At 37.3% G+C, this 23,459-nt stretch overlaps 1 protein-coding gene across 1 annotated transcript in view; it reads left to right on the top strand.

Moving 5' to 3' along the window:
* ADGRA3 (adhesion G protein-coupled receptor A3) overlaps positions 1-12,954 on the top strand; it is a 128,849-nt gene extending 115,895 nt beyond the window's left edge. The window contains exons 17-19 of the mRNA XM_019025843.4: positions 7,039-7,184; positions 11,149-11,244; positions 11,385-12,954. Of these exons, the coding sequence (XP_018881388.3) occupies positions 7,039-7,184; positions 11,149-11,244; positions 11,385-12,627 (1,485 nt within the window). The 3' untranslated portion in view covers positions 12,628-12,954. The remainder of the gene's footprint in view (positions 1-7,038; positions 7,185-11,148; positions 11,245-11,384) is intronic.
* The last annotated feature ends 10,505 nt before the right edge of the window (positions 12,955-23,459 follow it).

The raw sequence follows: 23,459 nt of genomic DNA, 5'->3' as shown, positions 1-23,459 counted from the left end.
TGAGGCTATGGAAATGAAACCAGTGTGGTATTAGCAGTAGACAGAGATAAATTGGCCAATGGGATAGAATGGAGAGTCCAGAGGCAGACCCACGGGAACTTTGACATACAACAGAGGGGATGATGTGCCTTGTCAGCTGGGGAAGAGAGACCACCATTCAGTAAATGGAGCTGGAGAAAATCCATTTGGAAAAAGATTAAACTGGGTCTATACCTCATGCCACATAAAAAAAAAAAAAGTCAACTCTAGGTGGTTTAAAGACTTACATATCCAAACCAAAATCTTAAAACCCTTTAAAAAAAAGTTGGACACCTTAAGATAAGGAAGGCCAATAAGACAGTGAAAGGCATCCACTAGAAAAAAAATAATTTTGACTAAAAATAAGAACTTGTATTTATCAAGAGCCCTTAAAGAAGCTGAAAAGGTAAGTTACAAATTGGAGGAATCTGTTTACAAGCCATACAACTAACAGAGCATTCGAGTAAAAAATATATCAGTAACTATAATCAGTGAGAACATCACAACAAGTCAGAAGAAAAAGTAGCAGGAGAATGGATGAGCATGTCGTAGAAGAGCGAACACAGAGGTTCAGCACATGTGTGCAGAAATGTTCAACAGCATGGGGGTCATGGAGATGCCAATGAAGACAATTAGTTACCATTTTATGCCTTTTCCATCAGCAGAAGTTAAGCCTGACAATGCCAAGTCTTGATGAACATGTGGACCCACAGGATCCTTTTACATAGTTGGTGGGAATGTAAGCGGATGTCCCCTGGGAGGCATTGCCTTCTATAGTTACATGTTCACGTACCCTGGAACCCAGCAGCCCCACTCCTGTACTCAGAGTAACCTTGCCTGTGTGCACGTGAATATGAGCATGGATATGAATATTCATTGCAGCACTATGCACAATATCAAAAACCTGGAAGCAACCCAAATGCCCAGCACAGAGAGAGTGAACTAACAAACCCTGTGGTATTATACAAGAGTCAGAACCAATGAATTATAGCAATGCAGAAAAGCACAAATTAGTTTTAAGTGAAAAGTTGAAAAGTAAGTCCTATAAATTAACGTTCACCATTTTTTTTTTAATAAAGGTAAAAATCACTAAAATAAACAGCCCACTTTAACAAAAAATAGGTGCGATAAAACTATAAAAGAGAAAGCAAGGGAGTGATGAACAGAGGATGTAGGGTGATGATACAGAGGATATAATAGGGTGATAGTTACCTGTGATGAGGGGGTCATATGATTAGATAACAGATTATTGACAAGGTCCTACCTTGTGTCTTGCTGGTAGATTCTTATGTACTTATCATACTATTAACAATAACTAACTAAATAAAGGCAGGTTGTGCTGGGCCCACTCATTAGACTGTGAGATGATACTGTGGCTTATGATTAATCCAATATGGTATACCTGAGATCCAATTTAAAATGTGTGTGTGTAACAATTGTTGAGAGGATTAAATGACTCAAGCATCTCAAGAGTACCAGGCATATACTAACTGTTCAATAAATGTTACCTGTTACCACTATTATATTAGTATTATTGATGAAATTACCTCTCATCTGTGTGATATATTTTTGTTTTAGGCTGTTACTACACCTCTGTAAACAAACTGCCTACAAGAAGTCAGATGATGGGTCTCAGATCAACTACATCCATGTGTAGAAGATAGCTCCTCTGTGTTCTCAGTCTTTCTCCCCTTCTTCATGTGGCTGACTCCCACTTACCTTGCAGGTCTCACTTTATTGTTACTGTTTCAGAGATTCTGTTCCTGTATCCCCCAGTGTTATTCTGTGGACCTGTATTATTCTGTTTTCATGCTGCTAATAAAGACATACCCGAGACTGGGTAATTTATAAAGGAAAGAGGTTTAATTGACCCACAGTTCCACATGGCTGGGGAGACCTCACAATCATGGTGGAAGGCAAAGGAAGAGCAAAGTCATGTCTTTCGTGGCAGCAGGCAAGAGAGCGCATGTGCAGGGGAAATCCCCTTTATAAAACCGTCAGATCTCGTGAAAGTTATTCACTTTCGCAAGAACAGCTCAGGAAAGACCCACCCTCATGATTCAGTTACCTCCCACTGGGTCCCTCCCACAACGGATAGGAATTATGGGAGCTGCAATTCAAGATTTGGGTGGGGACACAACTAAATCATATCAGGTCCTTACTAAAATTCCATGCTGCCTATGAAACTTTATGATTTACTGTTTAACTATCTCTGAACTGTAAGCTCTCCCTGGACTCCAAGCTCTACAAGCATAAGAATTATAGTAGTTGAACTTTGGGAGGCTGAGGCAGGCGGATCACGAGGTCAAAAGATCGAGACCATTCTGGCCAACACGGTGAAACCCCATCTCCGCTAAAAGTACAAAAATTAGCTGGGCATGGTGGCGCTCGCCTGTAGTCCCAGGTACTTGGGAGGCTGAGGCAGGAGAATTGTTTGAACCTGGGAGGCAGAGGTTGCAGTGAGCCTAGATTGCATCACTGCACTCCTGCCTGATGACAGAGCGAGACTCCATCTCAAAAAAAAAAAAAAAGAATTACAGTAGTTGATTCACTGGTGCTTATCCAGGGATCAGTACAAGGCCTGACCCGTAATAGATGCTGAGCAAATCTTTACTGGGTGAATGAACAAAAAGAAGCCTCTGTCTGCATATTAGAAGGCATTCAAACCTGGAGCCATTTTGACTCTATTAGGAGAGTACTCAGCACACAGTGGCAATAAAGGTCTTCATTGTATCTAGAAGTATTCATTGATTTCTTGAAGCAGACACATAAATTTATTTCACTAAGGAAATGAATGGAAAGACGCTGTTGTAAAGATGACTGCCTTTCATTGTCCTGAGTGGAATTTTCTACCATTTCTAAATGGAAAAAGAGAGGAATTGCAATGAGTTTTTAGGGCTTCAAGAACAAATGCCATTAAAGGTTTACAAAAGAAAAGGGAAAGGCAAGTCTAGACGTTTCATTGTCGTTCTCGTCTATGTTTATAATGCATTTCCCTTTGATGAAAGACATAGCATCATTCTTATATTTCTGACTCAGACATTCTTTGCTTCACTTTGTCACTGTAATACTCAATTCAGGTAATCACCGGCCGAGAGCAGAGTGGTAGAATGCAAAAAGGACTAGTCTAGGATTCCAGATTCTAGTAGCTGGGTTCTAATTTTGTGTCCTGCCAGAACAGCTTATGTGAATAGTCCCTTAACCTAGTAGGGGCTTAACATTTCTTCTATAAAATGGGTCAGGCTAGTTAAGTTAAATGATTGTTAAGGTTCTTCCCTCTGAAAACCTGAGCCCTCATGTGTACATGTTTTTATGTGCAGTTTGTCTTTATTATCTCCCTTTGCGAGCTTACATATTTTATGAACAGTATAAATGGGTTGTAATGTAGTTTCTTCCCTCACAGTGATTGCTTGAAGTTATTAAAGGTGCTACCAGCCAGGTACTTCTCACTCTGGTTTCTAAATTCATTTCAGGTAGGACCTTAGGTGCTTTCTACGGCCTTTAACTCTCTTTTGCTAAAGGTGCTGAAGGAGAACTAAGAAGTTGAGTGATGAAGTGCAAGGGCCGTTGACTCAAGTCTGGAAGGGATCTGTGTTCTGGTTCATGATACACTGCCAAATAATTGGTCGTTAATTTTTTGGTCCTTGGTTTTCTTAGCTATGCCATAAAAGGATTCAGCTGGATCTTATCTAAGATACCTTGTTGCTCCACCAATCCATGATTGCATTTATTAAATGTAGTGCCAGCCGCCCATGTTAGGTGCCCTTGAGATCTGTTATTTAGAGGATTGCTGCAATGGCACAAGAGATGTATTTGGAAAAATCTGATCAGTGAATATTAAGACCATTCTACTTGTCAACTACTGTGCATGTTTTATGTCTTAACCTTCATATTAACCCTAGGAGGTAGTTTTTCTTTGTGTATTTTATAACTATATAAACTGAATCATAGACAACTGAAATAACTTCCCTAAGTCACTAGGACCATTAGGTGGCAGAGGCATGACTCAAATGCTAGTCCGTTTGATTCCGAGTGCCTCTCAGCCCCCATCACTCTGCTTTAGTACTTAGTAGTGGACACCGTAGGAGAGAAGAAAGGGCAAGGGCTTTGGAACCGTCTAACTTCAGTTTGAATCACAGCCGTACTATTGACTGTGTAATCTCTAGTGGGTGACTTCTCTCAGTCTTAGTCTCTGTTTTCGTATCTCAAGGTTAACACTGACCTAATGGTGATGATAAAAGGATAAAGTGAAATCACAGGCAAGAATACGTTTTTGGATACATAGCAGGCATTTATTAATGGAAGCTGTTAACATTTTAATTGTTTACATATTCATCTATATGCTTGTATTCATCATAAAGTTTATTTTTTGGCACCATTGTTATGCATGATGCACTGCTGTAGGCGTATTGGTTGTTAAATGAACTCTAGTATGTGAGAGTTTACAGTTAGATAACAAATACATAGAGTGGAACTTTTTAGGATAATTATTTTATACCCATTTTACAACTTTGGAAATTAGTGTCCCAAGGTAAGGTGGCTTTCTTGAGTAATAATCTACTGCATTTAACATTAGTTAATAATAGTAATTATTTACATGCCTTATGAATTAGATTACTTCTAGATAATTTACAGAATTGCCATGTACATCTCTGATTTATTTGGAAGAAAATGTGATAGCAAGGTTGTATTTCATGTAGACAGAGTGTGAGATGGAGAATACAATAGGAAGTACTACATTCCAAAAGATTAAAAAATCTTTCCTACTAGATTTTAATCACTCATTTTTTCTGAAATTTGTAGAATATTTAGTGATTTGCTTTCCTGACTGTGTTAGCAGATGTCATCATACCCCTAAAATTCCACTATTGGTAATAATCAGGCTTCAGTATCTTTAAGAGTAAACCTCCTCTGGAAATTTAGAAATGCCATAGAAAACACTTCAGTGCCTAAAGATGTGTTTTGTTCCCTGTAGAAAATTCTTTGTTTGACACCTCCTATGTGGGAGTTACCTTAAACCTATATTTTTACTTTTGTATTTTAGAGCCTTACCTCATTCTTTTGACCTTTGTGTCAGAGACACCTCCAGCAATAGTAGAGTTGACCATTTTGAGTCAGCATCTGATTTGTTTTGAATTTATTGGTTTCTGTGCATCAAATTCATTTATACTATTTTTACTTACAGTATTTGGTGTGACTTTAGATAGCTCAAAAGGGTTATTTTATGCTTTCTGTTCCACTTCTGTCTATAAATTTTGCTTTCACAGCGCAGTCAGCCAAACTAATGGGAACCATGAAGCCACTTTTCTCTTTAAGACGATCATTTCTGACATTTGTAGTTGGGCCAAACTTGATCCCCCCTCCCAGCACCTCAGAGCCATTGCAAGGTTTATCTGGAGAGGGGCCACCCTGGCTTTCTCCTGCAAAATAAGATTTGGGCTTTCAGGTCATCAAGTGTTTGCTGCAGATTGGTTCTCATTAAAATAAACTGTGGACAGTGGTCCATAATTTTATTATCGACCTTTGATTTTCTTGAGGTTGGAGAGGCATCCCTTTAGAATGACAAATTTTTTCTTGGAATTTCATAATTATATAAAAAAGCAGTGATTAAAAAAAAGCAAGTTACTGGTTAAGAAAGCTGGATTATGTCCTTGATACTCCAGTGACATATGACATTTACTTTTCTTAAACTAAAATTTAAGCTTCTCTCATTTCCTCACATCTTCATCTAGAATTTCATCCTCAACTAGAGTTGCTTCATGTACAGGTCATGTGATAAATAGAAACTTAAGTGTATCATTTGCATATATTGCAGTTATCCTATACTTACTGAGCACCTATTATATCCCATGTATTGTGTCCATTCAATTCCTACGAAACCCCTAGAAGTGGCGATTGATAATTTTCTACTATTAAATTGAGGAAAGTTAATTTCAGAGAGGTCGCATTATTTCCTCAAAATCACATTCTTAATAAGTAATAATATAGTGATTTCTACTAATTGCTTGTCACATACTAGGCGATTTGCTAAATGCTTAATGTGGACCATCTTACTTAACCTCACAGTACTTTTACATTATTCTTGGTTCCCAAGTGAGGAAGCCAGCACTTTAGGTCTTACGTGACTTTGCTCAGATCACCCAGCAGGTAAGAGGTGAATACCAGTTTAAAAATCAAGGAAAATTTCATTTCTGAGTTCACTCTCTTAACCATCAATATATTATTATATTGCTTTGTGACTGCTACAGTGTATAAAAGCTCTGAATTATATCTCAGGTCTCTTACTCTGGAACTTATTCTGTGTGTGCTGTGGCCTTCACCCTGTAGTTAACCTGTGCCCTCTATATATTCCTCCTTAAGAAGAATGTTAGAAAATGGACTCTAGGCCGGACGTGGTGGCTCACGCCTGTAATCCCAGCACTTTTGGAGGCTGAGGTGGATGGATCACCTGAGGTCAGGAGTTGGAGACCAGCCTGGCCAACATGGCAAAACCCTCTGTCTACTAAAAATACACAAATTAGCCAGGCATGGTGGTGCGTACCTGTAGTCCCAGCTACACGGGAGACTGAGGCAGGAGAATCACTTGAACCCAGGAGGCAGAGGTTGCAGTGAGCCGAGATCACACTGCAGCACTCTAGCCTGGGTGACAGAGCGAGGCTCTGTCCCCCCAAAAAAAAAAATGAAAATGAACTCTAATGTATAATGTCACATCTATGAAAAACACACTTTTGGTTTAATGTCCGGGAGCCAGTTCTGTCCTGTATTAAGGGTCGTCTTTGGTATAAATGGTAGTTTGTGGGCTTCCTAGAGCCAATTGTTGGTTTGTGTATTTGAGGATCGTGATTCCCTGTCACATGTCTATTAGAACGCAATGTTGCCTTAGCAGGCAACAGAGTTGATTATTAGGATAGGCCTTCCTGCTGCTTTCAAATCAGACTTCTGAGTTACTTAACCAATTTTGAGGTAAGCCTTAGTAGGAACATTTTTTTTCTTTTATTTATTCTTTGATCTTGCTTGTAGGTTGGGATAATTCTTCACTATTCCACCCTTGCCACAGTACTATGGGTAGGAGTGACAGCTCGAAATATCTACAAACAAGTCACTAAAAAAGCTAAAAGATGCCAGGATCCTGATGAACCACCACCTCCACCAAGACCAATGCTCAGGTATCTCATATCTTTGTTGTATTATCTTAAAGTTTAAGTGTTATGTTTGCTTTCATTGAAGCGTAATCATAAATTATAACAAAATTGCTGAGTGAATTTCGGGAAGTAAAAGAACGGACTTGTATGCAGGACTGCCTGGTTTTGAAAATGGCTTAGGCATCCTTCCCGCTGCCAGTCCTCAGACAACTTCTGTACCCTCTCTGAGCCTTCCAAGATCATCTCAAAAGTGGGGCTGATTCTCCCATCCTCGAGTTGTAGGGAATAAATGAGTAAATGGGCAAAGCACTTAAGAGGGGATTGGCCATATAATCGGCTCTATGAAACTGTCAGCTGTTTTTATTTCCTTGAGGTCTTATGTCATACTCAAGTATGTATCAGTTTAATTATTCTATGCAAAGGACAAAAAGACTTGTATGTTTTTCCTATCCATTATAATATGAAAAGTGGTAAATGGATTATCATGCTGGATGAATAAAATCTATCAGTGATGACCAAGCTTGTTGAACACCTGATATGTCACTGGCCCTGGGCCAGGGATTTACAGAAGACCCCCTTGCCCTTTGGGAGTTTATAGTCTGCAGGAGGAGAAAGGCATGAGCACTGACTGCGCTGTGTGAGAAGCATAGTGGAGATAGGTTCTTTGAAAATGTAGAGAAAGAAGCCATTAATTTTGGGGGTGGGGGGTTGTTAGGAAGTGCTGGACCACTGGTGTGAACTTTACTGTGATCATGACAAAGTGTAGAAGTGAAGAGTGAGCTGAGGAAACCTTGAGGAATGCAGTTTGGCTGGAGCCTCAGATGTTTGGTGTCAAGTAGCAGGAATTCAGGATGAAAGCTGGCTTTGAGGCCTTTGTGGATCCTGTTTAAAATGTGGGCAACCACTGAAGATTTTTAACTAAGGGAGTGGCCTGACATGGTGTCATTTTAGAAGGATATCTATGGCTCTAGTATGGAGTATAAATCAGAATTCCTAAGAATAAGGAATTCTGCTGAGGTTATTAGGGCAGCCCCCATGAAGACCAGAACAGTGTCAGGGAGAACAGAGAAGAGGACACAAGTTTGAGAGGCTTGAGGCAGTTTCTCTAGGATTGATGTCCAGCTGGATTTAAGAGAGTTGTGTGAGGGAGAGAAATTTGAAGATGACTGCAAGTTGTCTATTCTAGCTAGCTAGCGTGCCTTGACGGAGGGTGTTTCCATCAACTGAGAAATAAGATAGGAAAAGCAGAAACGGCAGGTGGGCGGGGGAGACATGGAGAGGGGAAACGGGGTGGCAGGCTCATCAATACTTTCTTGTGGAATGTTTACATTTTTTAGAAGTCCAGGGCTCAGCAGAGAGGACAAGCTAGAGATTGTCTAGGAGGAGCAGGAGACATTTGCTTATGTGGTCACTGAAGCCATGATAATGAATAGGATCTCCCAGGGAGAAGTTAGTTAAGAAAAGAATGATACTTGGACCTTATTAATGTTTAATAGATGGGCCGTGGAAAAAGTCACTGGATTTTTGGCTGCAGAAAGAGAACACCCGAGAACATGGAAGATTTGTGGGAGAGTGGTTCTGTGTTTGACAAGGAGCAGCAGGGGTGCTCCGTGGCCCCAGAGTTATGTTGTAGGATGAGATTTGACACCTCCCTCACTTCTATTAAGAGAAATGAGAGATGATGGTGTTTGGCTCAGAAACTTGGGAATCTTAACCTTAAGCAGCTGTTCATTCCTATAAGGTTCTGAGAAGAAAGATAAAGAGTTAAGGAAAAGGCAGCTGGTGCTTCAAACTCTCTGCAGTCCCCAAATGACACACAAGTATCCTCTTTGCATTAGACAGCTCAAGCTCCACCCTCTAGCCCTGCTTCCCCCATATCCTTGAGCTTAAGGAAGCCTGAGCAACACTGCTGCCTGCCTGGAGGGTGGGACACGAGATTTGCCCGTGAGACTCTTCTGACCCCGGAGAGGACATTTTTAGCATCATGGTGGTGAGTGGGTACAGCTGACAATAAGGTGATAAAGGCAAGAAAGTGGTGGTACCAGCGTTTTGCAGAAGGAAGAGAGAAAAGAAGTGGTAGTTCAAGGAAAGTTTTAGAAGATGGGGAAACTTGAATATATATATAATATATATATAATATATATAATATATATATTATATATAATATATATATTATATATAATATATAATATATATATAATATATATAATATATATAATATATAATATATATATAATATATATAATATATATAATATATAATATATATATAATATATATAATATATATAATATATATAATATATAATATATATAATATATATAATATATATAATTATAATATATATAATATATATAATATATATAATTATAATATATATAATATATATAATTATAATATATATAATATATATAATATATATAATTATAATATATATAATATATATAATATATATAATTATAATATATATAATATATATAATATATATAATTATAATATATATAATATATATAATATATATAATTATAATATATATAATATATATAATATATAATATATAATATATATAATATATATAATATATAATATATAATATATAATATATATAATATATATAATATATAATATATAATATATAACATATATAATATATAATATATATAATATATAACATATATAATATATAATATATATAATATATAATATATAACATATATTATATATGTTATATATAATATATAACATATATATAACATATATAATATATAACATATATATAACATATATAATATATAACATATATATAACATATATTATATATAACATATGTAATATATAATATATATTATATATAAGCAGTAGAGAAGCATGCTAGAAATAAGCAATAGAGAAGATTTTAACGATGCAAAATAGGGTTATTTGATAACAAGAACAGGGGTAAGGGGCGTTGAAGGAAGACAGAGAGGGTGATAGGACCCAAGATTAATTTTGGAAATAATGCTTTCTTTTCGGGTAAGAAGCAGATGTGAATTAGTATAGCAGGAAGAAGGGGAAGGTCACGTATTATTGGCATCTCTCTAATCTGTGGAATAGAAGGCAGAATTATAGTTTTATAGGGTAATTAGTTTTCAGCAGTACTAACATCATGTTAAAGGATTTTAGTAACTAGGTACGAGGAAGAAACAATATATGGACAAATGTATCACAGATATTGCCTTTATCCACCCAGGGCAAGATTTGGGGCCATGTCTCAGAAGGAGCAAACGCAAAATTAAGATTCTGACTTACCCAGAGTGGAAATTTCTTTTCAGAGAGATCAAGGAGCTCAGAGATGAGCACAGAGTTTTTCTTTGTAGGACCAGTCACTGCTCTGTTTCAGTCAGTTTTTATTGCACCATCATTTCCCTTGCTGTCCCCACCTCTCTTTGGAAAAGGGGTCAGGTAGGGCCTCTGCACTCTGTGAAGCTGCTGGGATCCAGATACCCTCCTTCCCTTAATCTCAGTGGACTGGCGATGAGATACACAGCAGTGGGCAGTCCTGGGACATGCAGGTTGAGCTGAACATTAGTCAGTAATTAATATGTCATTACATTTTTTGTGTGAACTAAGGCACTTTTCAGTTCACCGGCTGAATCTAAAAGAAGCCAGTTCCCGCTACAAAAAAAAAAAAAAAGGGTAAGTAAGCTGAAATCCTACCAGCAGGCTCAGAGTGTTACTTTGCCTGTCCACAAGGTGGCAGAAGCTGATCAGCTTTCCTCTACTCAGAAACTTACTAGACCTTGTGCTTTAAAACAAGAAATCTAAAAAACAAAATAAAAACACATTACTGCTAATAAATCAGCCTCCCGAACTTAACTCTCAGCTTATTATTGGAATAAAGATAATAATTAGTCTTCAGGGAATGGCTTTTGAAGCACTTGAGACATTATGAAAGATACATGTTAAAAAATGGAATGATGAGTGGTTTTTCCTGTGATTCTTCCTTCTAGATTTTACCTGATTGGTGGTGGTATCCCCATCATTGTTTGCGGCATAACTGCAGCAGCGAACATTAAGAATTACGGCAGTCGGCCAAATGCACCCTAGTGAGTATTTTATATTCTCTGTGTACTTGACCCAGTTGTTTCTCTTTTAAGTATTTTCTAGGCATTACAGGTGATTTCAATTTCTTAGATAATTTGTTGAAACATGTAGCATCGATCTGGTTTACCATTTTCTTTTCCAGTTGCTGGATGGCATGGGAACCCTCCTTGGGAGCCTTCTATGGGCCAGCCAGCTTCATCACTTTTGTAAACTGCATGTACTTTCTGAGCATATTTATTCAGTTGAAAAGACACCCTGAGCGCAAATATGAGCTTAAGGAGCCCACGGAGGAGCAACAGAGATTGGCAGCCAATGAAAATGGCGAAGTAAATCATCAGGATTCAATGTCTTTGTCTCTGATTTCTACATCAGCCTTGGAAAACGAGCACACTTTTCATTCTCAGCTCTTGGGGGCCAGCCTTACTTTGCTCTTATATGTTGCACTGTGGATGTTTGGGGCTTTGGCAGTTTCTTTGTATTACCCTTTGGACTTGGTTTTTAGCTTCGTTTTTGGAGCCACATGTTTAAGCTTCAGTGCGTTCTTCATGGTCCACCATTGTGTTAATAGGGAGGATGTTAGACTTGCGTGGATCATGACTTGCTGCCCAGGACGGAGCTCGTATTCAGTGCAAGTCAACGTCCAGCCCCCCAACTCTAATGGGACAAATGGAGAGGCACCCAAGTGCCCCAATAGCAGTGCGGAGTCTTCATGCACAAACAAAAGTGCTTCAAGCTTCAAAAATTCCTCCCAGGGCTGCAAATTAACAAACTTGCAGGCGGCTGCAGCTCAGTGCCATGCCAATTCTTTACCTTTGAACTCCACCCCTCAGCTTGATAATAGTCTGACAGAACATTCAATGGACAATGATATTAAAATGCACGTGGCGCCTTTAGAAGTTCAGTTTCGAACAAATGTGCACTCAAGCCGCCACCATAAAAACAGAAGTAAAGGACACCGGGCAAGCCGACTCACAGTCCTGAGAGAATATGCCTACGATGTCCCAACGAGCGTGGAAGGAAGCGTGCAGAACGGCTTACCTAAAAGCCGGCTGGGCAATAACGAAGGACACTCGAGGAGCCGAAGAGCTTATTTAGCCTACAGAGAGAGACAGTACAACCCACCCCAGCAAGACAGCAGCGATGCTTGTAGCACACTTCCCAAAAGTAGCAGAAATTTTGAAAAGCCAGTTTCAACCAGTAGTAAAAAAGATGCATTAAGGAAGCCAGCTGTGGTTGAACTTGAAAATCAGCAAAAATCTTACGGCCTCAACTTGGCCATTCAGAATGGACCAATTAAAAGCAATGGACAGGAGGGACCCTTGCTCGGTACCGATAGCACTGGCAATGTTAGGACTGGATTATGGAAACACGAAACTACTGTGTAACATTGCTGGGCTTCCTAGGCAGAAATTCATATAAACTGTGATACTCACATTCCTTGAAGCTATGAACATTTAAAAACTGTTTACAGCCACCATAGGGATTCAAAAGAATTTGGAATAAACTTTGAAGTTTTGGATTTTACTTATTTTTATCCCCAAATTGTTGCTATTTTTTAGGATCTGAAATAAAATCTTTCTAAAACATTGTTTTAGTTGTCAAAGCACCAACAGGACATTTTGGGATGTGAAATGTAATTTCTTGGAATCTGTAATTTGTACTTAACATTTCAGGCTTGTATTTAATATAATAAATAGGTGTTTGTTACTGTGTCGATCTGTTATTTTTATATTTTACAATATAAGCATTTAGTTCTATTTTAATGAAATTAGCGGTTTGGGGTATTTTAATTAGAGTTACACATAAGTCAGTTATATATATATATTGCATGGTTAAGTGTATTGATTTTGGCACATAAATCAAAGTGATTTTTGGGTTGCTGTATTTTATAAGTCTAGTTTTAAATGCTACCAGGTTTTAAAAGGATCTCTCAGGATGTTTTTTGAAAATGGAAATGCCTAAAAAACTTCCTACGTTGCCTTACTTTTGTGTTATTCCTTGGATCCTATTAATACTATTTTCAACGTGGTCATGGCCTTTTCGTTGCTTTATATTCGGTCTTAAGTTTCTTACTCTTTTTGGTGCAGCCAGGTAGGGGTGATTGCTGCACGAAAGTTATTCTTGAATGCAAATGAAGAACTACCATTTAAGGTTCACATTCTTCAATATTGGCTCTTAACATTGACTTTTATTTTGTACTTAAACAGATAAAGTTCCTTAGATTCATGCTGAAGTACTGATTAAATCCCATTCCGGAATTCTAAAAACAGCTCTACTGCAAAAGTTCTCGTTCACTGGTCTTCGCTACACTGCAGTCTAACCCATCTCCTGTCCTGAGTCTCACTGTGGTTCTCAGTTCTCTCGTATGCAAGACAATGTCTGCAAAATTGACACAACTTTGATCTCTTTTCAGCGGAAGTCTAAAGGTTTGAATCAGATTGGATTCAAAAGTACATATTCGAGAAATGCTAAAAAGAATCAAGCCGTTTAGCTTAATAAACTTCAAATTCTGAGAGATTAACTGCTTATGTACAGAGAACAATTCTCTGAGCCATCCTGAGCTTACCCATTCTAGTGTAAGTGTTCACTTTTCACTGGGTTACTGCATTAGAAATGTTATTTTGCTTGACAATAATAAAACCGATAGTTCTACTTAAGCCTTTTAGGTTTGAGTTTTAGAGATATTATTTTATGGTGGGGGAAATAAAGCAGCCAGTGGATAGATTTGGATATAATTCCTGGTTTATGGTCTCCTGGTAAATTGATATATTATGTACAAGATGGTGTTTGGAAATGACGAAGATAAGCTAATAAGAAATGGAGTGAATAATTCTTATTTATCACTATTTTTTTGTTTGCTCGGTGTTTAACCTGTTTGACCTGCTGCTCTGCTGTACCTAGGGAGATAACTTTCTTGTTCTTCTTTTTCCTGCCTCTGCATAGGAAGTGAGGAATTTTCCTTCCTGGAAGATGTTGCCCATTCAGCAAGCATTTATTCAGTTAAACATGCCTTATTTTAGGTAACAGAACAGGTGCTGGCGGTGGGGAAGGACTGGAAAAGAAACCAAACACTTGGAAGAAGATGGAGATTCTGCTAAAAATGTTCAAGGGGATTTTGTTACTCATAGCGTGGAGAGTGATGAGCGATCACTTACTCATCCTTAGTATTTCAATTAGAGTTTTGATATTTGTATATAGGAAGTGAGTAATATATTGTATTCCTCCCACCTTTGTCATTTATGATTTATAGCTGAGATTCTCTATTTTTCATAGAATTGTAAACTGCTAACAGATGTTTCAGTTTTCTTAGAGATCAGCATGATCATTTTCCTAATTTAAAAAATTTGACAACTAAGATCCAAAGAATTTCTGGCTTGCTGGACATGCTGGCAGGTTATACCATGCCCACGGCTAGAACCATGTTTGCCAATGCTGAGGCCACCGTGCTTGGCAACACATTTCATTGCTTTTACAGTGTTTATTATCTATAAAATTGTATCAGACTTTATTCTTATCTTAGTTGTTTTGAGTTTTAGTTTCATAATAAGGTATAGTTGGTTATATTCTGCTTAAGGAAACAGCTATGATTCTTTTATTTCATGACAGTTTTTTTGTTTAGTTTAGTTTAGTTTAGTTTTGTTTTTAGAGTTGAGGTCTCACTCTGTTGCCCAGGCTGAAGTGCAGTGGGGATCATAGTTCACTGTAACCTCGAGCTCTTGGGGTCAAGCCATCCTCCCACCTCAGCCTCCTGAGTAGCTGGAACTACAAGAGCAAGCCAGTAGCCCGGCTGTTTTTCTTTTTCTTTTTGTAGAGATGGGTCTCACTGTGTTGCCCTGACTGGTCTCAAACTCCTGGCCTCAAGTGATCCTCCAACCCTTGCTTCCCAGACTGTTGAGATTATAGATATGAGCCACTGAGCCCAGCCAAAAGTTGTTTTCTTAATGTAAACATTATATCTACAGATTACATATATGATGTTATATACTAACCTGCTTTTTAGGTAACAATTAGAAATTAGATTTGTGTATGACTATTTTTGTGACTAGATTTATATACTAACGTAAATGTATATTAATATTTCAGGTCATTAATAGGTGGCAACTGATTTTTAAATCTCAGGATATTTTGGATAAATGTAACAACGTGACTATATGTATGTTCAATATATTTATATTAGTAATATATACAGATGGCAAATTAGGTTTAGATGCTGATTGGAATCTATACATAGGTCTCATTATAGAGAAGCAACAATGTTAGAACAGACTTACATGTTTCAGGTATTGAGTTCAGAATGCCCAAACTGAAGTTGGTTGAGAACATACAAAATTAGGAAGTAAAAACATTAACTGAAAACATCTGATGCAGGAATTAAACTAAATCATCAAGGTAAGTGAGGCATACAACAGCAATCCAAAATTTAAAACAAATCTTAATTCTGTTTTTCTTTTTGGATTCCAGTAATCATTTAGTTATTTTAATATTGACTCCAGTGCTTTTATCTGAGAGGTGATTTGATTGTTCGTAATCACTTAATGATGTTTTCCAAATTTGAGTCATTCTGTCACTTTTGCTAATTTTGTTATATTTTTCTTAACACTTGTATTAATGCTGTCCATGGATTATTGCTTATATTGAAATATAAGCAGTAATAAATTATATTTATTATATATAATATATTATTGAATATATAATATATTATCGAATAATATAATATATTATTCAATATATTATATTGAAATATAAGCAATAATAAATTCAAAATAAAATCAATAGATTTATTTGTATAAACAAGGCAAACTCCTGAAGGAGAAATTTTTCATTGTTTGTAATCTGCCAGTGCTAAAAATGTGACTGCATGTTGCTAGGTCTTAGACAAAGGTGAGATTGTAACCAATAAAATTCTGCTTTTTGTTTGTTTGTTTAGTTTTGGTATGAACTCTCTTGAATCCTTCTGACCTACTCAGATCATTTCACAGCCATGTCTTTTATTGGCCATTAGAAGCTCCTAAGCAGTGGTCATAACTGGGCTATGGGGGATACTGATTGATGAACATGTACAGTGTGTGTTAACTTAGTTGTTGTTGGCTGATAAACGTGGTCTTTCCACCTTTTTTGTAGACCCGACCCAGCTTTGTATTATGTGAGGCCCCAGGCAGCCTTTGGATAAAGCTTTTTTTTCAGCCTCCTTTCACTGGGGATGCCAGAGGCTTAGAAGTAGATACTGAATGTGAATTTACAGGACCATAGTATTAAGAAGCTTACATTTATAGAGTCATTGATGGAGGTGGACCACTACGTTCTCTGATAAAGTTCAATGCGTAGAATTACTTCCTGGCCCAAATCTCACTAGTCTTCTGTTCAACAAACTTGTTTCATGCTGCTTAAAACACATATTAACCTAATTGCATCATATTTACAAAATGGTAGGAGAAAAGAGACTGTGTGTATGTATGTATATTTAATCCATTAGTTACTGCTGCCATCTGGTTTAAGAAGACACTGATGAAGACCTTTATCAGGTATTTTCAAAAAGTTCAAAATGTTTTCAGAAGACTCTTCAGATGCATTCCAAAGAATCCAGCTAATCACATCTTCAATTTTGTAATCATTGTGTTCACCCTGTTTTGGCATAGAATACTAATGAAGGTTTGCTTTTATGGATAAATTTTGATGTTCTAATCAGGACCTATATTTGCAAGACATGGTTGCTTGCAAAGCTGGATTTGGTCATGAGTACTGTGAATGGAAATTGATCTCAGGACCCCCAAATCACTAAGCCAAAGGAAAAGGTCAAGCCAATGGGAACTGCATTGGGCAAACCTGACTCCCATTCTATTCCTAAAATAAGATAGCTATGAAGATTAAAAAAAAAAAGCTACATACTTCCCTCACAATGTGCCCACCAGGAAGTTCCTTGTGGACAAAGGACAGACAGAACTCAAAGTCATCCCTCTGCTCATGTGAGACAAATGCATATCTGATTGCTTCCTTTGCCCTGTTGTTTCACTAAGCCAGACTGAGGCATAAGTGACTATAAATTGTGTATTCGATGAAAAGCTAATCAGAAATTCAAAAGAATGCAATAGTTTGTCTCTTATCTACCTATGATCTGGATGTCCCCTCCTGGCTTTCCAGACCGAGTTGTACCACCTTTTCAGACCAAACTAGTGTACATGTTACACATACTGATTGATGTCTCATATCTCCCTAAAATGTAAAAATCCAAGCTGTACCCCTACCACCTTGGGCACATGTCATCAGGACCTCCTGAGGCTGTGTTATGGGCATGTCCTTAACCTTGGCAAAATAAACTTTCTAAATTGACTGAGACTTGTCTCAGATGTTTTGAGTTCACAGTGTTACCCGAAAGGGGTACTGATCCAGACCCCAAGAGAGGGTTCTTGGATCTCGTGCAAGAAAGAATTCAGGGCAAGTCCACAGTGCAAAGTGAAAGCAACTTTATTAAGAAAATAAACACAGGAATTGGCTACTCCATAGAGCAGCCCTGAGGGCTGCTGGTGCCCATTTTTATGGTTATTTTTTGATGGTATGCTAAACAAGGGGTGGATTATTCATGCTTCCCCTTTTTAGACCATATAGGGTAACTTCCTGACGTTGCCATGGCATTTGTAAACTTGTTACGGTGCTGGTGGGAGTGTAGCAGTGGGGACAACCAGAGGTCACTCTTTTGGCCATTTTGGTTTTAGTGGGTTTTGGCTGGCTCCTTTACTGCAAACTGTTTATCAGCAAGGTCTTTTTGACCTGTATTTTGTGCTGAACTCCTATCTCATCCTGTGACTTAGAATACCTTAACCGTCTGGGAATGCAGCCCAGTAGGTTTCAGCCTCATTTCACCCAGCTCCTATTTAAGTTGGAGTTACTCTGGTTTACATGCCTCTGACATTTCCACCCTCCCTTTTATAACAGAACCCTTAATCCTAAGGGTTGCAGAGGGACAAAGATTCATCTTCTGTAACTTCTCCAGGCTGAATAGGAATGATGATATTCCTGCCTAACTATTACGGTCTCTTGCGTTCAGGGTAGACAGCAGCTCAATCAGAAAGCATCAGTATGGCGAGGGCCGTTTATGACTCGAGTTTCGACAAGAGGTGTTATCTGGAAGATTAATAAGTGTTCAATTTAAAACATTCAGTAAGCTTGTCCTGTATTCCTGCACGAAGAGTAGAACAGCAATATATTCCATAAAAGTAAAGCAAAATAAAGTTATTCCAAGTAAACTAAATTAGAAGGCTTTTTATGAACTGGGCCACTGTTGGAACTAAGCTGGTATGGGGTTGTTAGCTGATTGTAATGTGTCCAGAATTAGAATGCTAATCCAGATTTTTGTATTACCCATCCTTCTTGTTTCTTCTGAGCAGCAGTCAGAGATCACTGGTTGGTTCACAGGAATAAGCAGGATTAGCCTAAATTGCAGAAACAAACTTAAAACAACAGATGAGACTAGAATTTAATAACAAGTTTACCATAGTTCTTGAAACATACTATTTCTCTCTCCAGTTTCCTATTTTTACTAAAGACAAATTATGTTAAGACTGATTTGCTTTATTATAATTGGCCTGATTATTTGTATAAAGTACAGCAAGAATAATTATTTTTCACATAGACTTTTTAATTGGCTTTAAAGGAACTCTGTTTCATAAGGAATCTCAGATAAGACTTTTTTAAAGCCGAGCCCCTCCATGAGTTTGTATCCTCAAATACCTATAAGTTGGGTAAATTCCTTTCTTTTTGAGGTCCCAAGATAACTTTGGGCTCCTAGGCCTGTGAGAAAGTGACATTCTTTACCATAGTTCAGAAACCCTATACAGGGACTGTATAGGCGAGGTATGAGGCCAGTTCCCCAGAGGGCTTTTATTGGCTCTACAAGTCAGGTTTGGTTCCTTAAAGGAAAACACACCATTCCAGTCGAAGCCTTGGTAAAAACCAATTTCTCCAATTGTGTCCGGTTACAAAAGAAAACAGATTGTTATTGCACTTATGCAAATAACTATATAGCCATAAATTAAGAATACTCACAGTTTCCAAATTTTGGAGAAATCATATAGAGAGAAACAAATGTGCTCCAAATTTTGTTCACAGGAGGGTATTTTACTCAATTGCTGAAAGCTGTAAATAACTCAAAAGAAAAGTATTCTTAACTCTGAAAAGCAAAACAAAGCATCAGCAGCATTTTAAGCAAAGTTAAAAAGATTACACTTCTTCAGTTTAGTCCATGTAGTTAGTTAACTTCTATTTCATAGTTATGAACATTTCAGCTCCTTGTGAGGGTTCTGAAAGCTTTTTCCTTTATTCTGATGTCACAATCTACAAAGTTATCAGAAAACCTGCATTTAAGAACACCTGCTAGAGTTCTGTAGTTGATTATAAACCACCTTCTAAAGAGATTAAAACACAACAATTGTCTGTGAACGATTCTGGAAGTTTTAGGACAGCCACTATTAAAGCCACAATTGATAAGGAAATTTGGTTACTTCTGTGGCACACAAAATTTTACATAACAATTATTAACACATTAAACCATATTAGAATTATAGGAGTTTCCCATAGCTTTGGAACATATACCAATAACACATTTATGTAACTATAGTCCAAAGAAAGCAAAGCACTATTTCACATTTGATAATGCTTCCTGTATGATTTTTATACCAAATAAGTCAAATTTTACCTTTGCATTAATGTACTATTAATTTGAAACCTGTTTTAATAAAATTGTATGGACATATTTACCCAATTTTAATGTTTAACTGTAAGATAAGATTCTTATAAAACTTTCATAACCCCTTATTTTTGTGAAAGAGCAGATTAGTGCTCTAAGAAAAACCTGTGGTGCTTTTATTCCAATGTTTAATTTTTGGAAAAAATGAATAATACCCCTTTAACTTTAGCCAATATGTTTGCACACAGAATCTCTCACAATTAATTTTTTCAAACCTTCCACAACTGTTCAAACCTTTAGCTTTATTCTAACTTAAAACAATTCTTTAACCCTTTGGGCAAAAAATCCACATTCTCATGCCTTCTTATAATATTTACCAAAAGTACCTTTTACTTTCCTTACACACCTTGCATGTAAAACTGTTTCTTCGATAGTCTCAATTACATGTTACAGTGTTAACTTTTAGCAACTTTTACTTTTGGTGAAAACCCTGGTTAGTAAGAAATTTTAATTGTGTACTAGGTGTGGTGTCTAGCCTAGGACACACCAGGCAGAACTGCAGATAAGAGCTGATGCTCCAGCATAGCTAGGGGACGTGGCTAAGTCCACATGTCCCCAGGCCTTATCTGGAATCTCATGGCTTTAAAGTAGGTAAATTGTTATGATTTCCATTCTTTCGCATTTGCTGAGGAGTATTTTGCTTCCAATTATGTGGTCAATTTTAGAATAAGTGTGATGCGGTGGTGAGAAGAATGTATATTCTGTTTATTTGGGGTGGAGAGTTCTGTAAATGTCTATTAGGTCTGCTTGGTCCAGAGCTGAGTTCAAGTCCTGAATATCGTTGTCAAATTTCTGTCTCTTTGATCTGCCTAATATTGAGGGTGAGATGTTAAAGTCTCCCGCTATTATTTTGCGGGAGTCTAAGTCTCTTTGTAGGTCTCTAAGAACAGTGCAATCAAATTAGAACTCAGGATTAAGAAACTTACTCAAAACTGCACAACTGTGTGGAAACTGAACAACCTGCTCCTGAATGACTACTGGGTAAATAACAAAATTAAGGCAGAAATAAATAAATTCTTTGAAACCAATGAGAACAAAGACACAATGTACCAGAATCTCTGGGACAGAACCAAAGCAGTGTTTAGAGGGAAATTTATAGCACTAAATGCCCACAGGAGAAAGCTGGAAAAATCTAAAATCGACACCCTAACATCATGATTAAAAGAACTAGAGAAGAAGAGCAAACAAATTCAAAAGCAAGCAGAAGACAAGAAATAACTAAGATCAGAGCAGAACTGAAAGAGATAGAAACATGAAAACCCCTTCAAAAATCAGGGAATCCAGGAGCTGGTTTTTTGAAAAGATTAACAAAACAGACTGATAGCCAGACTAATAATGAAGAAAAGAGAGAAGAATCAAATAGACACAATAAAACATGATGAAGGGGAGATCACCACTGATCCCACTGAAATACAAACTACAATCAGAGAATACTATAAACACCTCTACACAAATAAACTAGAAGATCTAGAAGAAATGAATAAATTCAAACCCTCCCAAGACTGAACCAGGAAGAAGTCGAATCCCTGAATAGACCAATAACAAGTTCTAAAATTGAGGCAGTAATTAATAGCCTACCAACCAAAAATAGCCCAGGACCAGAGGGATTCACAGCCAAATTCTACCAGAGGTACAAAGAGGAGCTGGTACTATTCCTTCTGAAACTATTCCAAACAATAGAAAAAGAGGAACTCCTCCCTAATGTATTTTATGAGGCTACCATCTTCCTGACACCAAAACCTGGCAGAGACACAACAAAAAAAGAAAATTTAGGCGAATATCCCTGATGAACATCAATGCAAAAATCTTCAATAAAATACTGGCAAACCTAATGCAGCAGCACATCAAAAAGCTTATCCACCACGATCAACTCGGCTTTATCCCTGGGATGCAAGCCTTGTTCAACATACTCAAATCAGTCAACGTAATCCATCACATAAACAGAACCAATGACAAAAACCACATGATTATCTCAATAGATGCAGAAAAGGCCTTTGATAAAATTAAACACTTAATGCTAAAAACTCTCAATAAACTAGGTGTTGATGGAATGTATCTCAAAATAAGAACTGTTTGTGACAAACCCACAGCCAATATCATACTGAATGGGCAAAAACTGGAAGCATTCCTTTGGAAAACTGGCACAAGGCAAGGATGCCCTCTCTCACCACTCCTATTCAACACAGTGCTGGAAGTTCTGGCCAGGACAGTCAGGCAAGAGAAAGAAAGAAAGTGTATTCAAACAGGAAGACAGGAAGTCAAATTTTCTCTGTTTGCAGATGACATGATTGTATATTTAGAAGACCCCATTGTTTCTTAAGCTAATAAGCAACTTCAGCAAAGCCTCAGGATACAAGACCAGTGTGCAAAAATCACAAGCATTCCTATACACCAATAACAGACAAACAGCCAAATCATGAGTGAACTCCCATTCACAATTGCTACAAAGTGAATAAAATACCTAGGAATCCAACTTACAAGGGATGTGAAGGACCTCTTCAAGAAGAACAACAAACCACTGCTCAAGCAAATAAGAGGACACAAACAAATGGAAAAAACATGGATAGGAAGAATCAATATCATGAAAATAACCATACTGCCTAAAGTAGTTCATAAATTCAATGCTATTCCCATCAAGCTACAATTGACTTTCTTCAGAGAATTAGAAAAACTACTTTAAACTTCATATGGAACCAAAAAATGCCCCTATAGCCAAGACAATCCTAAGCAAAAAGATCAAAGCTGGAGGCATCACGCTACCTGACTACAAACTATACTACAAGGCTGCAGTAACCAAAATAGCATGGTGCTGGTACCAAAACAGATACATAGACCAATGGAAAAGAATAGTTACCTCAGAAATAATGCCACACATCTACAACCATCTGATCTTCGACAAACCTGATAAAAACAAGCAATGAGGAAAGGATTCCCTATTTAATAAATGGTGTTGGGAAAACTAGCTAGCCATATGCAGAAAACTGAAACTGGACCCCTTCCTTACACCTTATACAAAAATTAACTCAAGATGGCCAAACTTGGTTTGACCTTAAAGCATTTAACAAAACTGATATTTGACCTTAATTTAGACCAAATGTCTACATTTTCAAGTCATTTTACCAATAAGATTTAAAACCGTCTTTATTTTTCAAAAGATTACTAAAGTCATATGAACAAAAAGGCATTAAAGTTTCTATTTTTCTGACAAAATATTTAAGTGCTTATTTTTAAAGCCAATTAGTTAGAGTCCTTTTACATATAAACATACAACACATAAATAGACAGAAGATTTACCACTTGTAAGATTCTTTATTTGCCAGTTTCTTAATTGTATTACTGGCTTCAGGGTGGAGCCCTTGGAGCAACAGGGCCGGGAAAGCATGTGTTTCTAGGGCCAAATAAGTAGCAAATAAACAGCTGAAGGCAAAGACAGTTCCCTAAAATTAAGGGTGCCATTTTACACTGGATCCTGGATCC

This window comes from Gorilla gorilla, chromosome 3, assembly GCF_029281585.2.
Source record: "Gorilla gorilla gorilla isolate KB3781 chromosome 3, NHGRI_mGorGor1-v2.1_pri, whole genome shotgun sequence".
Taxonomy (NCBI): Eukaryota; Metazoa; Chordata; class Mammalia; order Primates; family Hominidae; genus Gorilla; species Gorilla gorilla.
Note: the sequence above shows the minus strand (reverse complement) of the source record. Positions and strands in the feature narration are given on the sequence as shown.